General features: G+C 35.3%; 1 protein-coding gene across 2 annotated transcripts in view; it reads right to left on the minus strand.

Annotated features, from left to right (window-relative positions):
- The window catches only part of LOC131052753 (uncharacterized), a 204757-nt gene that overhangs the window by 95927 nt on the left and 91865 nt on the right, over positions 1–16965 (minus strand). For both annotated transcript variants that reach the window (XM_057987346.1, XM_057987347.1), the window contains exons 3-4: positions 11637–11709; positions 9607–9689 (exon numbers count right to left, since the gene is read on the minus strand). In XM_057987346.1, coding sequence (XP_057843329.1) covers positions 9607–9689; positions 11637–11709 — 156 coding nt within the window. The remainder of the gene's footprint in view (positions 1–9606; positions 9690–11636; positions 11710–16965) is intronic.

The following is a 16965-nucleotide window of genomic DNA, read 5'->3' on the forward strand; positions in this document are numbered from 1 at the left end:
TATGTTGATGATCTGATATTTGGTAATGGTCGTGAACAAATGTGTAAGGTTTTTGCTACCAACATGAAGATGGAGTTTGAAATGTCTATGTTGAGAGAATTATCCTTCTTCCTTGAGTTGCAAATTCATCAATCTAAGGAAGGTATCTTTATTTCCCAAACTAAATACATTAGAGAGATGTTAAAAAGGTTTAAAATGGAGGACTAGTTGATGTGTGTTTTATGCACATACGAACACAGAATAAAATACCAAGTTATCTTATCTTCCCTTGAACAAAGTCTCTCAAATGCTATGCTTCGCAATCAAATGAGACAACTCTAAGGTTACAAAATGTCAGGTCCGGACATGTGGATAAGTTCAATGGTTGATTTGAATTGTTGTTTTCACTTGGGGACTTTTATTTGGATTTGTGGAGCTTATCATGGATTTGGAATAGGTTTTGCCAGTGACTTAGGATTTTGCAATATGGTTCGTGTTCTAATCTAACAAGGATTTCAAATAAAATGCAAAAGGGATAAGGGTTTAGGAATTCTAATCTAAAACCTAGAATGTTAGAGGCAATGAACAATTCAATGGAATCCCGCTAGGTAAGGTCTCACCATCAATGAACAATTTGACACGAGCTTAGTGCAATCATCTAAGGTGAATTTCATAGATGTTCAAATTATCACCATCAACATCAATATCATCAAGGCAATGCATGCTAATGGACGTGCAATAATTGAAGTTCAATTCTAAATTCCAGTTGACCACACAAGGCAAACTTACAATGAACAAAAAGCTAGTGGTAAGGATTAAATGGATTCCACACAAATACATTCAATAACTCTTTCATTCAATCTACAATACTTGAATCAAATTCCAATCTAAATTCTACTCTAAACTTGGAGGCAATGAGAACCACAAATGCATACAACACTTCAACAAAATCACCAAACTTCAATGATTGTATTCAAATCTGCAACATATACGCAACAATTCTCAAAAATCTCTCTTACAAATGAGAGGCAATGGGGTTTATATAAAGTCTCAAATAGAATGAAGGGCCAAGATTCATTTAGAATAAAGGGCCAAGATCATGCCAACACAACCATAAATTTGCCCTAATTAGGGTTTACATTAAAAAAGGAACCACCAAAAGGTGACCCAATGGGATATCGCCTAGTCATCAAATAAGGAATCTTCTAGAAGATTTTGGCCTGCATCCCTCTCCCTAGCAGCATATTCCAAGAATCTAGCCAAAACTGAATCAAGCTCCTCCATGGTGATGTTGGGTAAAGGCTCTTGTTGTGCATTCATCACATCTAACGCATCTGAGAAAGAATCAAGGACATTCTCCCAATCTGGCGTAAGCTTTTGCAAACTGTGGATGTGGATCAACAAGGAAACCAAATCATCAATCTCATTCTTCTTCAAAGAATCCAACTGATTGAAGTAAATGAACTTCATCTTTCCTCTCAATTTTTCTAAGTGTAGTGTAATGTCCCCTTTTGAGATTTGCAGTAATTTAGTCCTGAAACAATAATTCCAACTTAATATGAGATTTGTAATACATTTATAAATATAATTTTATTAATTTTGTATATATTTCATTATAATATACAACATAAAATTTTAAGGCTAGTTTGGGAAAGTGGTACTTATCTTGATAGATTCTCTTATCTGAATTATATGTTATTATATTGTAGACATTCCCTTAAGACCATCTGATTGATATCTCACATTTAGTGAAGAATGGGTGAGAAAAACACAAATAATTTTCCCAAACAAAAAATCTTCAATCTTCAACATGTTGTTGACTCCTCTTAAACCATTGTTGACTTTTTGATAATGCTGATTGTTCAAATCCTAACCAATAATCTGCAAAGTTTAAATGGAATTAAAATAAAAGCCTCAACCCATGTTAGAAGACTTCAAAGGGGTCCCATTCCCTTTAGTGGAGCCTGCTGCTAAAACACAATAATAATCTCCAAACCTTTCCGTACATTGAATGAGAATTCTTTATCATAGGAATATGAATATTCATTGTGTGGAGCCCACAAAACACTTGGCAAGCTTAATCTAATATTAATAAACCTGAGTTTCTACTGAAATTCCTTTTTCTCAAATCTGATTTCTTTGTCAAAACAAAGACTCCCCACGTGGTACTCCTTCCTTTATAACAAGCTTCCACATCATAAGATAATTATAAATGATGCTCAATTAATATGTGTTTTCTGAGTGCTACTTAAGTCAAATAAAATAATTAAATCTGATCATGTACTGGACATAAATATCTATTGTAGTCTCCTCTTAATTCCCTTACTTTAATTCTGATGCCCAGGTCAGATCGGATACTCTCCACCCAATAGTCTGTGTGTTAGTTATTAATTATTAATAATAATCAGCGGTGTTTCAACTCATTTTATTCTTCACGGCAAATCTTGGATGATATCTTTGTGCTTGTATTTGGAGATAGCAATCATTGTTCATGTGCGATATACTGCTTCACAATAATCCTGTGTCAATATTAACAAGGTCCTGCGATTAAATCCTTCCATCTGGCAGTGACTATTATTCAAGCCGGTCAACTATAGGCAATGGATCATGAAATACTCTTCACGCCACATATAACTTCCTTCAATATATCGTCCACGTAGCTATAGTCTTCAGAAAGACAACTATGCATAAAGCTATCCAAAGTTACGGGATATTAATCTTTTGTATTTCGCGATATTGTCTAGGAGCTTTCTATAATTGTTTGTTTGTTCGGATGGGAACCAGAAGTTCATGACACTGGTATTTTCCTTCACCGAGTCTCTCCTTCTTTCTGTGTGTTTGCTGAAGCACATATTCGAACTCTACATTTTTCCGTAAGTGCTAAGAGATCATACGAATAGAAATTCATACCCGTCAAGAGGTAAGTGCCTGGGGTGATTTTTTCCCCCCCACCGCATAAATTAGATCCGAAAGTGTCTATATTCTTCTCCTCCGTGGTGGAAAGCCACGATCCTTTAGACATAACCATTGGTGGCAGCAACCCCTTGGAAAGGTTCCTGCCCCTCTTAATCGATGTCATGCTCCATCGGGGGTGTAAATAGGATAAACAACAATAATAATCATGCCTTAACAATAATTGGTTAACATGTTTAAATATTAAACAATCATTATAATCAGTCAAATTAATATTATTGAATACCATTATTAGGAATACGTTTAAAATTCTTCTATAAGAATATAAGGGGATATGACAGTCCTCGCACATACAACCAAGAACAAGGGTGTTACTGCCTATAATTTAATAACAGCTCTGATCGATGGTTGCCAGATAATATATATACCCCTTTTTCCTTCCCTTCATGCCTCCTTTCTGATTGTTGGGTAGCGCCTTTATATTCTTTGTTTGCTGATGTAGAGATACAACTCTTGCCAAGGGTTGCATGTTAGGGACGACATGTCTTATTAGCTGGCTAACTGTTTGTAAGGGTGGCACCCTTAGGTTCATGGCGACTCTTCTTACAACTAAGCCGCTCTCTCATCATTACTATTGTTAGTGCTAATTACCATTGTTTAATCGATCAAGTATCTTCAATCGATCATTAAATATTATTATTGATCAAAACATATCAAATATTATTATTGTTTAAACACTAAAACTTTGAACTGCTGTGCTTTCTTCCCTTAAGGCCGGCGATGGTAATTAGTGAAGTCACCGATTTTGTTGATAAATATTATATTTTATTATTGCTTATTTATTTATTTATATTATTATATTATTATTATTTATTTTACTTTGAATATTTCAAGAATATTATTAGTAATAAATTTTAATAAATATTTAACAATTTTCAAATAATTATTCATTGATAACTATTATATTAATTAATAATAATAATTGTTTCATTTATGCTATATATATAATGATCAAGGAGGGAACATGACATGTAGACCGTTGGAAGCACTGACATCCACCCTTAAAAACTCTTCAATAGATGTAAGGATTTTGGATTGAATCTCTTGGATTGATCCTTCTATCTCTACATGAACTCGTCTCGCATGATCATAAGTGGACTTCCACATGGCCAATGAACAATACCATCCCTGAAAATCATAAATATCTCCCTCGCACACAACTCCCTCCTGGATTAATGTGGGCATCGGGGTCCGCTTCAACACCCTGAGGCAAGGAATTGTCTTCTCGTGTACTGGCTAGAAATCATCCCAAACTCCTTCCAAATATTGTATCCTGAACATGAGCATTGATGATTTGTCAAATGCTTGGACACATTGAGCGAAGAAACCATCCACCTGTTTTATAACATCTTCAATCCACTTTCCAAATTTTGTATGTGTATTCCATGCTGCCTCATGATCAAAGGGAAATCCACGATTGACTGCAAAAGGCAAGACAAAAGTGGGTTCCTCACATCTATGGGAACTCATCCCTGCAATCTATTTCTTAAGTTTCCTATTCTCCTCCTTATACATATTTTTCTTCTCAATTGTCCTATCCAATCGTACCCTGATTGCCTAGACCATATCATCAAATTCTTGGAACTCTTGTTTCTTTGTAGTTTGTCCAAGGTCAATCGTAGTGATCTGATAATCCATGGGAGTGGCCACATCTTTGGTCACATCACCCATCGGGATAGCCACTTGTGCAATTCGTACACCTATTTCATCTCTAGCCACATTAGAGAATATCTTAGCCTTCTTCTACTCCTCTTTGTTTGTCCTTACTAAGACATCATCAGTATCTTCAATGGGTTGTGTCCATATCATCGTCCTTTTCTCCATGCTCTGCAATAACCAATCGGGAATGGTGGAAATGCCCATCCCATCATCAAGGCACATCTCTCGATTGAGTCTTCTCAATGCTGACATGACAGCATCATCCTCTTCCTTATCCTTAGTCAAATCGAACACACTGTTGCCCAAACTAGCATTCAACTAAATTGTGGGAGATCCTGGTTGCTCTTCATCCTCATTCGGTGGTGTCGATTGTGTTGTAGCATGTAACTCCTGAGTATTCTCTAGCATATTAATCTCTTTTATTGATGAGGAACTCGTGGTGGATAAAGGAGTGCTAGACTTATGTTTTTTCTTCTTCAATTGCTAACTAATAGTCTCCTTGATCTTTGCTTGGGATTCTCCAGGCATACCCTTCTTTTGGGAGCACGACTCTCCTCATCTACATGTATCTTCTCATCACCAACTGTTCTTTCATCATAATCGAGGGAAGGCTCCTTGTGTCTCATCTTTTCATAGGTAAAGGTGACCTTCATTTCTCTTAACTTTTTTTTTTCTTTCTTGTTCTTTCATTATTATTGTAGCTTTTTAGATATATTTTAGGGCTGTGTTGTTTATTATTTTTTACCCTTGGTTCTCCTTGATCCTCGTGCAACTAAATAAAAACAAATATATATATGCAAAAAATATGTGTGTGTGTAGTAGTGTACACACACACATATATAAGTAAATATATGTGTGTGTACACACACATATATGCATAAGTATATATGTAAGTGTATATATATAATGTACATACATACATGCAAAAAAATGTGCATGTGTGTACACACACACACACATATATATAAGTATATATGTAAGTGTATAGGTATATATACATACATACATACATATAAAAATAGGGAAAACCGACGGACAAAAAAGAATAAAAAGGAAAACCAAAGGAAATGAAACCACAAACGCAATAACTAAAAAATACTAAAAACAAAAACCAAGAAAAGAAACAAAAAATAAAATTAAAAGCTAGCAAACCAAAGAAAAAGGAAGCAAGGAAGGGGCAAGGAAAACAATGAAGAAGAAAGGCAAACCAAAGGGGGGAAGGGTGGGACAGGGGAAGCAGAGGGGGGGAAAGCGGGAACAAAAACAAGCGAAACTAGAGGGCAAGGGGAGAGGGGGGGGTTGGTAGGAGGGGGGTGAAGGGGGGCCAAGACAAGGGAAAGGGGAAAGGAGAGGAGCTACAAAAGGGGAAGATGGAGGTTTCTAAGGATCAATAATAAGGGATGCCAAGAGAGACTTAAACTCCACCCTTCATCGCGATTGAGTTTGGTGGGGTTATTATTAATTTCGATTGCCTCTTTGAGCTTCCTTTTAAAGAAGTTGTCCTCCCTAAACACAATTTGAGTGTCTTCCAAACAAATGTGGTGCTTGGTGGAAGTAGAATGCTCAACAAGAGCCGATATGTGTGTGTGTGTGTACACACACGCGCGCTCACACACACACACACATATTTTTGCATGTATGTATGTATATATATATTTATTTTTCTTTAGTTGCTCTTTAGTTAGTTTTCTTTATTTTCTTAATTTATCGTTCTTGTTCTTTCATATATATATAGTTATAATTGGGTCGGTGCCCATTTATGTTAATGAAAGCTATTTGATGCCACGATTGTTTACCCGAAAGGGTTTTCCACAAGAAATCCTTGTGTTTGTGTCTTATTGGTTGTTCTCTTTATGCTTTATGTGGTTTCATGCATTTATAGTATTTAAAAATTTTAAAATACTGATTCACCCTCCCCTTCCCCCCTGCTCCCCTCTCAGTAATTCTTGTGTGCTTCTAATTTAAGTGGGTGGATTGAGACAAATATTTAAAGTGGCCAGCCGACTCATCAAGATGATATACATGATGAACACTATAATAATGGTGATATTACATACGGACAAAGACAATCCAGAGCAGCGATTTGTTTATATCAAACAAACAGCAATCAAATGGCGATATGGGATTTGTTAAGACAAGTCAAACAAATGACGATAAGGAATAAGATATAGGCAGCAATATGATTAAAGAACAAAACGATCATTCATATATTGACATATATCTAGTAAGTTTTAGTAGAACCCTAGCGACTGATAAGGTGTAGCCGATCAATATAATATAATCAACAATTTCTGTTACGCTCAGAGGTGATACGATTCATGTGGCAACATATACGATTTGTTTCTAATGTATTGACAACCATCGGCAGAAGGCAGGGATGATGTAGGAGAAATGCAAGAGCAGCGACCATAATTATGATCAATTCCCACCTAGTCAGAAATCACCATAAGTGATAAAGTTCTACATGGAGATTATGTTGGTGATAACCGACCAATATAACTGTTGAGCACATTCGTTATGGATATGTCATGTCCCACCAAAGACGACGTGCATAACTGAAGCCCAAAATTAATTATAATCTAAAATGGCTGACTCCTTAAGGCAAGCACCTATATTAAGACAAGCCGCATCATTTTATAAAGAATAGTGTGAATAATTAAACATAATGAAGATGGGATTTTAGTGAATTTCACCAAGTGGTGTGATCTTGGAAAAGAAGATACATTTGAACAGGTATGACTCTTCATGAGCCACCCCCTTTTGAAAACGTATAAAAGGAATTAATTAAGGAATCATTCAGGGGGCATTCAGAACTCTCATTCAGAAATATCAAGATCAAATTCAAGACCTGCAACAATAAAAAATGGAACACAACTCCAATTCAGTGAAAAAGGATCAGATTTATCATGTAATCTGCACTCATCGAACTATCTAGGAAACTGGCAAGGAAAGGCATCAAAAAGCACAAGAAGAACAATCAATTAAGAAGAAACAATCAGCTTCAGATTTAATAAGAATAGTTGGCAGATTTATATATTTACAAGTATTTGACCTTAAAATCAAGATTTTAAGTTGGCAAGTTACATTTCTTTAACACACTTCATAACTCAGGTGGTGATTCTAGGGAAAAATAAAGGAATATCCCAATAGGGGACATTACATTCCCCCTGGCATTAAGAAAAAAAAAATGTGCTTTTCTATCTGCAAATGCCCCGTTTCAAGGATTGATGAAATATTATTGGAGTGTTTTAGAATTAATCTGCATATAAATGCTCAAGTGTGGCATGAAAAAAGGAATATGATGGAAAAATCTGAATGCAAGATGAATTGGGGAAATAACAAAAATCTATAGTACATGCCAGCCAATCTTCTGTCCTGATGTTCGTTACAACATATAGGTTTCTCAACATCATAGCTGCTTGAAATATTATTTTGTACCCAAGAAGGGAAATAAAAAATCCTCTCTGGCTGGATAAAGTTTTCCAACAGTGAACAGATAGCAACCTGTAAATCAAAAATTAATCTGATCTGGAAATCAAAGATGCTTCAAAAACATTGCAGCCAAAAGGGTTTCTTTCCTGCCAATTGACTTCTAAGTTCTTTGTATAACCATTACAGCTGAGCAAAAGACGGGAACAAGAGTGGAACCATTAATTGCAAATCAGCAGATTTGTCTACTTGGAAAAAGGGTCCACCATTTGGGCAGTATGTATCAGGCATCAAGATTTTACCCTGAAACAACCACTTTCATATTGAGGGGACTAAAGATTACAAAAATGTTGGCATTTCACTCAGGTTTCCTGCATATCATATGCAAGGACGGAAAGCAATACTATAAAATATTCTAGGTAGATTCTCCCTCAGGAAATTGACATTGTAAAATCCAAGGGTAAATAGACGGATTTTAGAAATGAAATGTGAAAATTGTTATGATAAGGCTCCATTTAAAGTTGTAGAAAGTGCCCTTACTAAAAAGATCAAGACTGCAAAAGAAAAATGTACCATGTTGTTAATTTCGTATGATCTATTGATTCTATTCACAATAAAAGAGGCATATTTAAATATGTTTAATTACTGTTCGAGTCTTTCTTGCAAAAACTATTTTCTAGTTGTATCAGCTACTTTCTATTATTGCTTAGGTAAAATATTCAAACCAATGCCAAGAACCTCTTTATGGATTCCACGGGAGCATATTAATGGGTAATCACATAACTAAAGGGTCTGCCCTGGTTTGGTTCCCTCTTTTCTAACTAACTAAAGTAGGACCTTGAGATGTCCGTAAGTGATCTTATTTTTCAAGCAGTGATAACAACTTGCAAGCAACCATCCATGTGAGATTTATACAAAGGTTCATATAAGTTATTACCTGCCTTCTTACAAGTTGGAGGTTCAAGAAGTGCTGCAGTGATACCTTGACAAAACTTAGGACAGCAGGAGTATGTTTTGGAAAAATACTTGAATGGTAAAGGTGAAAAAAGTGAAATTTTAATGGAAAGGAATGTCAGAATGCATTTAGAAGGAAAAGAAGGTATAACATCTGCATATTCATCATCTAAAGATCCAATGCAGTTTCACTAGTTTTGCAATTATACAAATCAAGTTCAAAGTTTGCAAGGCAGAGAATTTGACTAAAACAGGGTAATATTCAAAAACTGTAGAAATGCACAAAATCTTTTAAAATCAGAATTAAAATTTGTTGTAAACCACATGTTTGAAGAGAACCTTAACCATGTTAGGGATTTTGGAACTTGGATCCCAACATATTCTTCAGTTTATTGAGTTAATTCCTTGTATTAATTGGTCTACAATAGAGTAATTAATCACGCTGTCAAGAAGAAATATACTGCAATATTATGACTGAAATAATACCTCCTAGAGTCAAATCCAAAGGAATAGAGTAACAAAGGATAATCAAATCTGTAGTAAAAAATTAATAAAAGTTGATATATTGCAGTGATGTCAACTTTGTTAAGAACAATCACAGCGAGAATGCACCTGAAAAAATAAAAGCAATCCCAGGAGACCAATTGGCGCACCAAGAAATAAATTATCTTTATAGATTAATACACCTGCAATACCTGATGCCAATAAACACCAATATCAAAACAATCACTTTGACATTTCTTTCCCTTGAATGATTTTTAAAAAGCACAAACCCATAAATAAGTTTCAAGTCACAGGAATGAAAGTTTTGAGAAAGTATACTTAATCGATCATGCATGAAGCATCGCGATGAAAGAATAGTATCTTCATAGAGCATTTTATTCAAAAAATCAATATCTTGGATTCAACTATCTGCCTCCCTAAGTAGCATTAGTACTAGTTCACTACATTCTAAGCTCTAATTAGTAAGCTCGAGTTAACTGTTTTGGACACTTCCACAAGATCATGAATATAAAGAAAAATAACATCTTGGCCAATAGAAAGCTGTCATTGAATAAATTTGATCCAGGGGCTAGTTTGGATCATGCAGCAGGCAGTTCTAGACAATTCTGAAAATCTCCAAAAAACTAATGTTTTGATTTTCTACATTTTCTAATTTCGCAAATTTGGGGCCATTCGCAATGGAATTTGACCTTGGAAGTTGGTTCAATGTCCCTAAGGGTTCCATTATTATAACTTAGGGCAATCATAACTAGGTCACATCTGAGCTGAGCTACAATCAAGGGGTGACTATGGCAAGTGGTGCCACCAAAATAACCCTGCTCTAACAGTCAAATTCAATTTCCAAGTCATTTGTCATTATCCAATACTTTATTTCTGCTTCCACAAAAGACATATCACCCATATGAGGGATGATTCTTCAGTTCTCAAGTAGCACTTTTATTTACTATAATAACTTTTTAGTTTCTGCATTGTAAAGCTATAAAAATAGATAGATTCAAATGAAGAAATCGGCGTTCAAAGCCGTTCCACAGAGATTACCCTCTTTGTATAGTCTCTCTTTTGAGATAAAATCTTATTGTTTAGCAATTTCAATTCTTTCAGTATCGCTCAATTTCTGTTTTATAAAACATTAATATCTATAGCTAGTGTATTGTCTTCTAAATTTCAACCATAATTCAGAATGTTGGTTGCATCTGAATAGATACCAAATAATCCAGAAATGCAGAAGCTTCATGCTTTAAAACAAACAAACAAATGTGGTAAGTCTATGAGTAGTAACTTAATTGACCATGTACTATTTAATTATTTCCATCATTCAACCAAACCTCCATTCTTATTTTAACCACGTACACATCTGCATATTTCATCCTCATCCATCACGAGCCAACCAAAATAAGCAAAAACCCTTAATGAGCTGAACCTCATTTATAAGAGACATGATATTTCCACAGACCATTACAGTTAGAGATAGTGCTTCTGGATTTGACTGCATAGTTATTTTTAGCATCAACATTTTAGATCATGCTATGTGATCCTTCATTTGGATGAGGAAGAACTTGAGATCCAAAACATTGATGCTAATGAAGGATCACAGAGTGTGATCACAAACATTGATGCCAAAAACAACTACGCAATTAAATCCAGAAGCCTCATTTGTTTAAGACTTTTTTACCAAATTTACGGGTTTATTGGAGGAAAAATCATTTGTCAACAATTCTTATAGAGAACAAAATCTTTCAAAAAATTATTTTTTTTTAATGCATAGTCAATACCTTGTACCAGGCTGTAATAACTGTTAAATCAAGAGTGTAATGTATGAAGAAAGAATAAGATTTTCAAAACATGTTGGAGTAGAAATTTTAGAAATCCGGAATGCAGTGGAATGGTAGGGAGGATGTAGAAAAATGGAGGATGAGAATAAGACAATTTGTCAAGAAACATACTGCATTGTAAGTTAGTTTTTTGACTTGCATGCAAAACACTTGAATAGGACTATCATGGTTCCCTGTTTAATTTTCGTATTGTATTGTATGTTTTGATTTCTGGATCAAAAGAAGTTTTGCATTTAGTTAGTTAACAAGAAGAAAAGGTTTTTGATGTTTTAATTATATTTGACAAGAACTTGTAAAGAACCTGACCTGTTAAAATGACTGGTATTCGATAATCTGGACTAGGTATCACGGTTTCTCTCTTTGTAGATTTCCTCCCAAACTGCAATTAACCATAAAAAAATAGGATTTGATACACAACTCTAAAAATTCATTAGTACTTTAGTAATAAAGCAACATAACTCATTATATTGTGTCAAGTAGCCATGGCCAAGACATTTATAGGCACATTGAATAATTTGCATAGCCTTTAGTTGCAGACGTAACAGATAGATTAGGAACCTAATTGTTAATTACATTATATGATTTGAATTATCATTTGATCATAAATAGAGCAAACACACAATTCCTCTCCAGTAACTTTCAAGCAGTTCCAAAAAAATTATATTCTATGATGAATGATTCCAAACGACAGGCATTTAGGAAAAACATTGTAAAGTAATAGATCAACATTTTTGGACTCTAAAGAAAACAATTTATGCCTTACAAAATTAATATAAGTAGTAGTTTTCACAAAAACAGCACTCAAGAATTTAAAAACAACATAAGAATTTAACATATGAAAATAAATATAACCAGTGTTTCAGAATTTTTAAAGCCATTAAGTTATAAATGGTAGCTAGAACTAAAATATAAAACAAGGAATTGCATTGTAATTACATTTTCCTTTAAATATGGAACAAAATTTTTCTCTAACAACGCAAATTATTTTACACATCTTAACAAACAATTATCCAAACAATAAACCATGTGTATATGCAGACATGTATGGAATCTAATAAATCTTCTACAGGCTTAGACTTGTAGAAGAGTTTGGCTTAACAACTTATCAAGCAAGCACTAGAAATGGAAGACAAATATATTAGGATTTTCTTGGACACAATCCAAAAATTGATATTGGGTTTGATCATACTAAAAGTTTGGGGCCAAGGTAGACAGAACTTTCTTTTGCTGATCCATTTGCATGGTATAAATCAAAATCCACCAATCACTTCAACTGTTTTTGGGGCCAGGCAAGTCTCTCTACCACAACTCATTAATCTGCCCAAAACTGGCAAATCTGCCAAACTCTCAAGTCAAGAAAAAACTCTTCAAGGGTGAAAAACAAACAGGCAGGGCTCATTAGGCCTGCCCAACCAGGGACTCACCAGACTCGTTGATTTTCCAGCAAGTCTAGTAACACTGGTCAAGAAGAGTAGATCCTTTGCTCAATACAAGAAATATTGGACCGTGGTACAATGTGGAGTAGGATTTTACATCCAAGAGGTTGGTTAACAATATCATTTGGCTCTCCTCAAACAATATTTTTTCTTATAATAACCTAAGAAGAGAGGTTTTCTTGGCCCTTCACAACATGTCCTATACTGAAAAGATGAACAAATTGATTGTCTACTCCTTCTCATCTAATGTAATGACAAAGCTTATTTGTCAGCTTAGCTTTGCTCTCTCCAAACAAGCCCCTCTTTCTTTCCCTTTTGTATAGACATGTGCATGAATTGGAATCTTTTTCTCCACAAATCTACTGGACTTAGGCCAACCTTGAACTTGGGCACTTAGTTCTCAAAGTGGCAACTATGGCTTGAAGGAAACCACTAGAGCTTTGAAGGTAAGATCATACAACTTTGAAAAATTAAAGTAGGGAGGTTAGATGTATTGACAAATAGACATTGGCTTGGTTTCCCTTCGATTTGTGTTGTTTCTAATTTGGCAAAGTAATTTTGAGTGAGCTAGGTCTCCATTGTTCTCCCTTCCCAAATCAAGAGGACTTTGAAATAGAAGTCAGAAATGCTTCATGGTCCCCAAAAAACCTTCTTGTGTAAAATCAAATTCTTATGGAGACTCCAATGAAAACCCTATGCTTGTGGGTGCTAAAGGATTATGTTGGAATTATTAAGGAGACTCAATAATTTGCTTATGTTGGGAACTTGGCTTCACTAACAACGAGGTGCATGCTATGTCACAGGTTTTAGACTTGTGCTATTCTCATTGACCCTCAAATTTGATCATTTAAACAGATTCTCATATCCTCGCAAAATCCCATTGTTTCTAGTAATAACTCAAAGAATTGGGAGATTAAGGAAGTGCTCAATGGCATTCATCCAAGTATTTGAGAAGTTAGAAAGTATCACATTTTCTGCAGTTTTAGAGGCCAATAAGGTTGAGGAAATTTTGGCTAAGACTACAACCCACAACTAGGGATAGGAATGATATGGAAAAATGAAGGACCTCCCATGCATCAGGATTGCAAACAGGTTTTTGGCTATCATTAATGATAAAAGAAGTTGATGTTTTAAAGACCCTGGGATCGTTTCCATAATGATCAGATATTGGATGCTGTGAAAGTTCTTCCCTTAAGCTTTTTGGGTTTAAAATGCCTCTCATTATCTATGTCCCATCATTTCTCCCATATTTTTCCTCCCACTGATGCACATCACCCTTCCATCATGCATTCCCTATCTTTTCATTTAGGGAGAGGCTTTCAGTTGAAGCATGTGAACCAGGAAAGTGTTTTATCATCATGGATAGTTTTTTATCTAATTTTCCTTTGCAATATAATCTCTCTGCCTTTCCTCGTGTTGACCAGTTTTATTTCTTGGTCGCAAATTTGAAGAGTGTGTTAATGCATGATAGCTTCGGTAAGATAAATGATTGAATGAGAGATAAATGAAGTCTCTCATTCAATCATTTATCATATCGATAAACTATCAAGAAAACATCAAGCTATTTTCATTTGATAATCATTCCTCTCTATATCGAATCTACTTAGTAAATCAATATCGATAGCATGGTATATTGGTGATCACTAATGGTTATTCGGGTTAACTATGTATTCCGATTCACATCGGATGTGTTCCCCGCAATAAACAAATAATTATCAAGTGCTTTCGGGTGGCAAAGTATGCACCGCTTGGGATGTATAACCTTTAGTTAGTGATCGGTGTCAATTAACATAGACACTGATTCCCATCGGTTAATATGTCACGCCAACCCCATCGTAAATACCGATTAGCATATACACTATGTTACGTGAACCCCAATTAGTATCGGGCTGGTAATAAGTTAAACACCGGTTGATAACATATACCAAAGGGTGGGATCAAGTAGTGTCTTGATCGGTCATGTCCATAAGACATGACCGGTCAAGGCACTGCTTGATCCTCCCTCTTGCATATATGTATCATTTGATATTTGTGAAGAGGATATTGAAATCGAAAAATACTCCTCTCACCTGTCAAATAAAGAAGATAGTCAAATTCATAATAGAGATAGAAAATTACATAGATATAGAGAATACATTAAGAATACATCTTGCATATTGAATTGTAAATTGAACATCATTTACATGGTATCAGAGCTATAGTTAAATCGAACCTGAGGTTGTTCAATTTTACGTAAAATTCAAATCAAGCATATATTCAACATCACAATTCTCTCAATGGCTAGCGCTATCAGATTTGAAGACAGACTCGGAGGAGGTGATGACTTCTCCGCATGGAAATTCAGAATTCAAATGATTCTAAAAGAAAATAAAGTCGAATCATTTGTAAAGACTGAAACTACAGAACCTGAGACTGAACCTGACAAAGCAATTTGGAGAGAAGGAAATGATAAGGCCATTAAAATCATAGTTGATGGAGTAAGAAACAATATAATGCCCATTAAAAGGAAACATGAAACAGCCTTCAACATGTTCAAAGCACTTGAAGATGCCTTTGAGATATCTAATGCCAGTAGAACCTTGGCTTTAAAACGAGAAATAAATCACATAGCCAAGATAAAAGGAGAATCAGTCAATGCCTACTTCATGTGAATATATGCCCTAAGGGATGAACTGGCAACCCTTGGATATGAGATCCAAAGCAAAGAATTAACCCTCATTGCTCTAGATGGGTTGCCTAGCATATGGGAAACATTCGTCCAAGACATCAGTGCTAGGGATGAATTCCCAAAATTCGATAGGCTAAAGGCTGACTGTCTCCAAGAGGAATCAAGGCAAAATAAGAAAGGGATCAAACAGAAGAATATAGATGAAGATCTTCAAGTTCTAAATACGACCTCAAACAAGAAAGGCAAGCAGAAGCAATTCAGGAAGAGAAAAGGTCGTCACAGTAAGAACTCCTTCAAGAAGGACCTTTCTCAGATTCAGTGCTACAGATGTAACAAATTTGGGCACTATGTTGCCAAATGTCCAGAAAGAGCTAAGCAAGCCACATTTGCCAAAACAGGAAAATCCAAAAGGGAAAAGGACTTCGAGAAGTGTGTACTCTATTCAGCACTCACAAACCAAGCATCAAACAAAGTGAACTCCTGGGTGATCGACAGTGGCTCATCCAGACACATCACAGGATTCAGAGAAGTACTAGACTCCATGAAAGAGAAGAATGATGAGGAAGTAACTATCGGAGATGATTCTACACACCCAGTCAAAGGAGTTGGAACCTACACCATCAAACTAAAGTCGGGTGTATCATTACAACTTAGAGGAGTATTATATGTTCCAAGCATCGAGAGAAATCTAGTCTCAATATCAGCACTAGAGGACAATGGATACAGAGTAACCTTCATGGACAACAAAGTATTGGCTTGGCCAAAGAACTCATCCATCAAGAAAGCAAAAACAATTGGTCAAAGACAAGGCTATTTGTATGAGCTATGTACAGAGCCCAACTTAGCCTTAATTCATGAAACTACAGATGCCAATGAAATCTGGCATAGAAGACTAGGCCGCTTAAATTTTAGAGCTTTATCAACAATGGGAGACCTTATCACAGGTCTACCTAAGTTAAAGCAATATCATTCAGGGGCATGCACGGGATGTGCCCTAGGTAAAAATACTAAGGGTGCTTTTCAAAATAGTACTAGGAAAACAAGTAGAATATTAGAGTTAGTTCATTCTGATGTATGTGGACCTATGTCCGTACCTTCATTGGAGGGATTTTTGTATTATGTAATATTTGTTGATGACTACTCTAGGAAAACCTGGATCTACTTTCTGAAATGTAAAGAATCAGAAGAGATCCTTAATAGGTTTAAAGAATTCAAATCACTATCAGAGAACTACACAGGAAATAAAATTAAAACCCTAAGAACTGATAATGGGGGGGGAGTACACATCAGAATTATTTAAAGAGTTTTGTAAAAATTCAGGGATTAAGAGGGAGTTAACAATACCTTATAACCCTCAACAAAATGGGATAGCTGAAAGGTAAAATAGGACAATCGCTGAAGCTGCCAAAGCTATGATTTTTTATCAGAATCTAAATGTCAATCTTTGGGCAGAAGCAACTAGCACTGCTGTATATATTCAAAACAGATGTCCTCACTCTCATCTTGAAGATAAGACCCCTGAGGAAGTATT

Source organism: Cryptomeria japonica, chromosome 6 (assembly GCF_030272615.1).
Source record: "Cryptomeria japonica chromosome 6, Sugi_1.0, whole genome shotgun sequence".
Classification (NCBI taxonomy): Eukaryota; Viridiplantae; Streptophyta; class Pinopsida; order Cupressales; family Cupressaceae; genus Cryptomeria; species Cryptomeria japonica.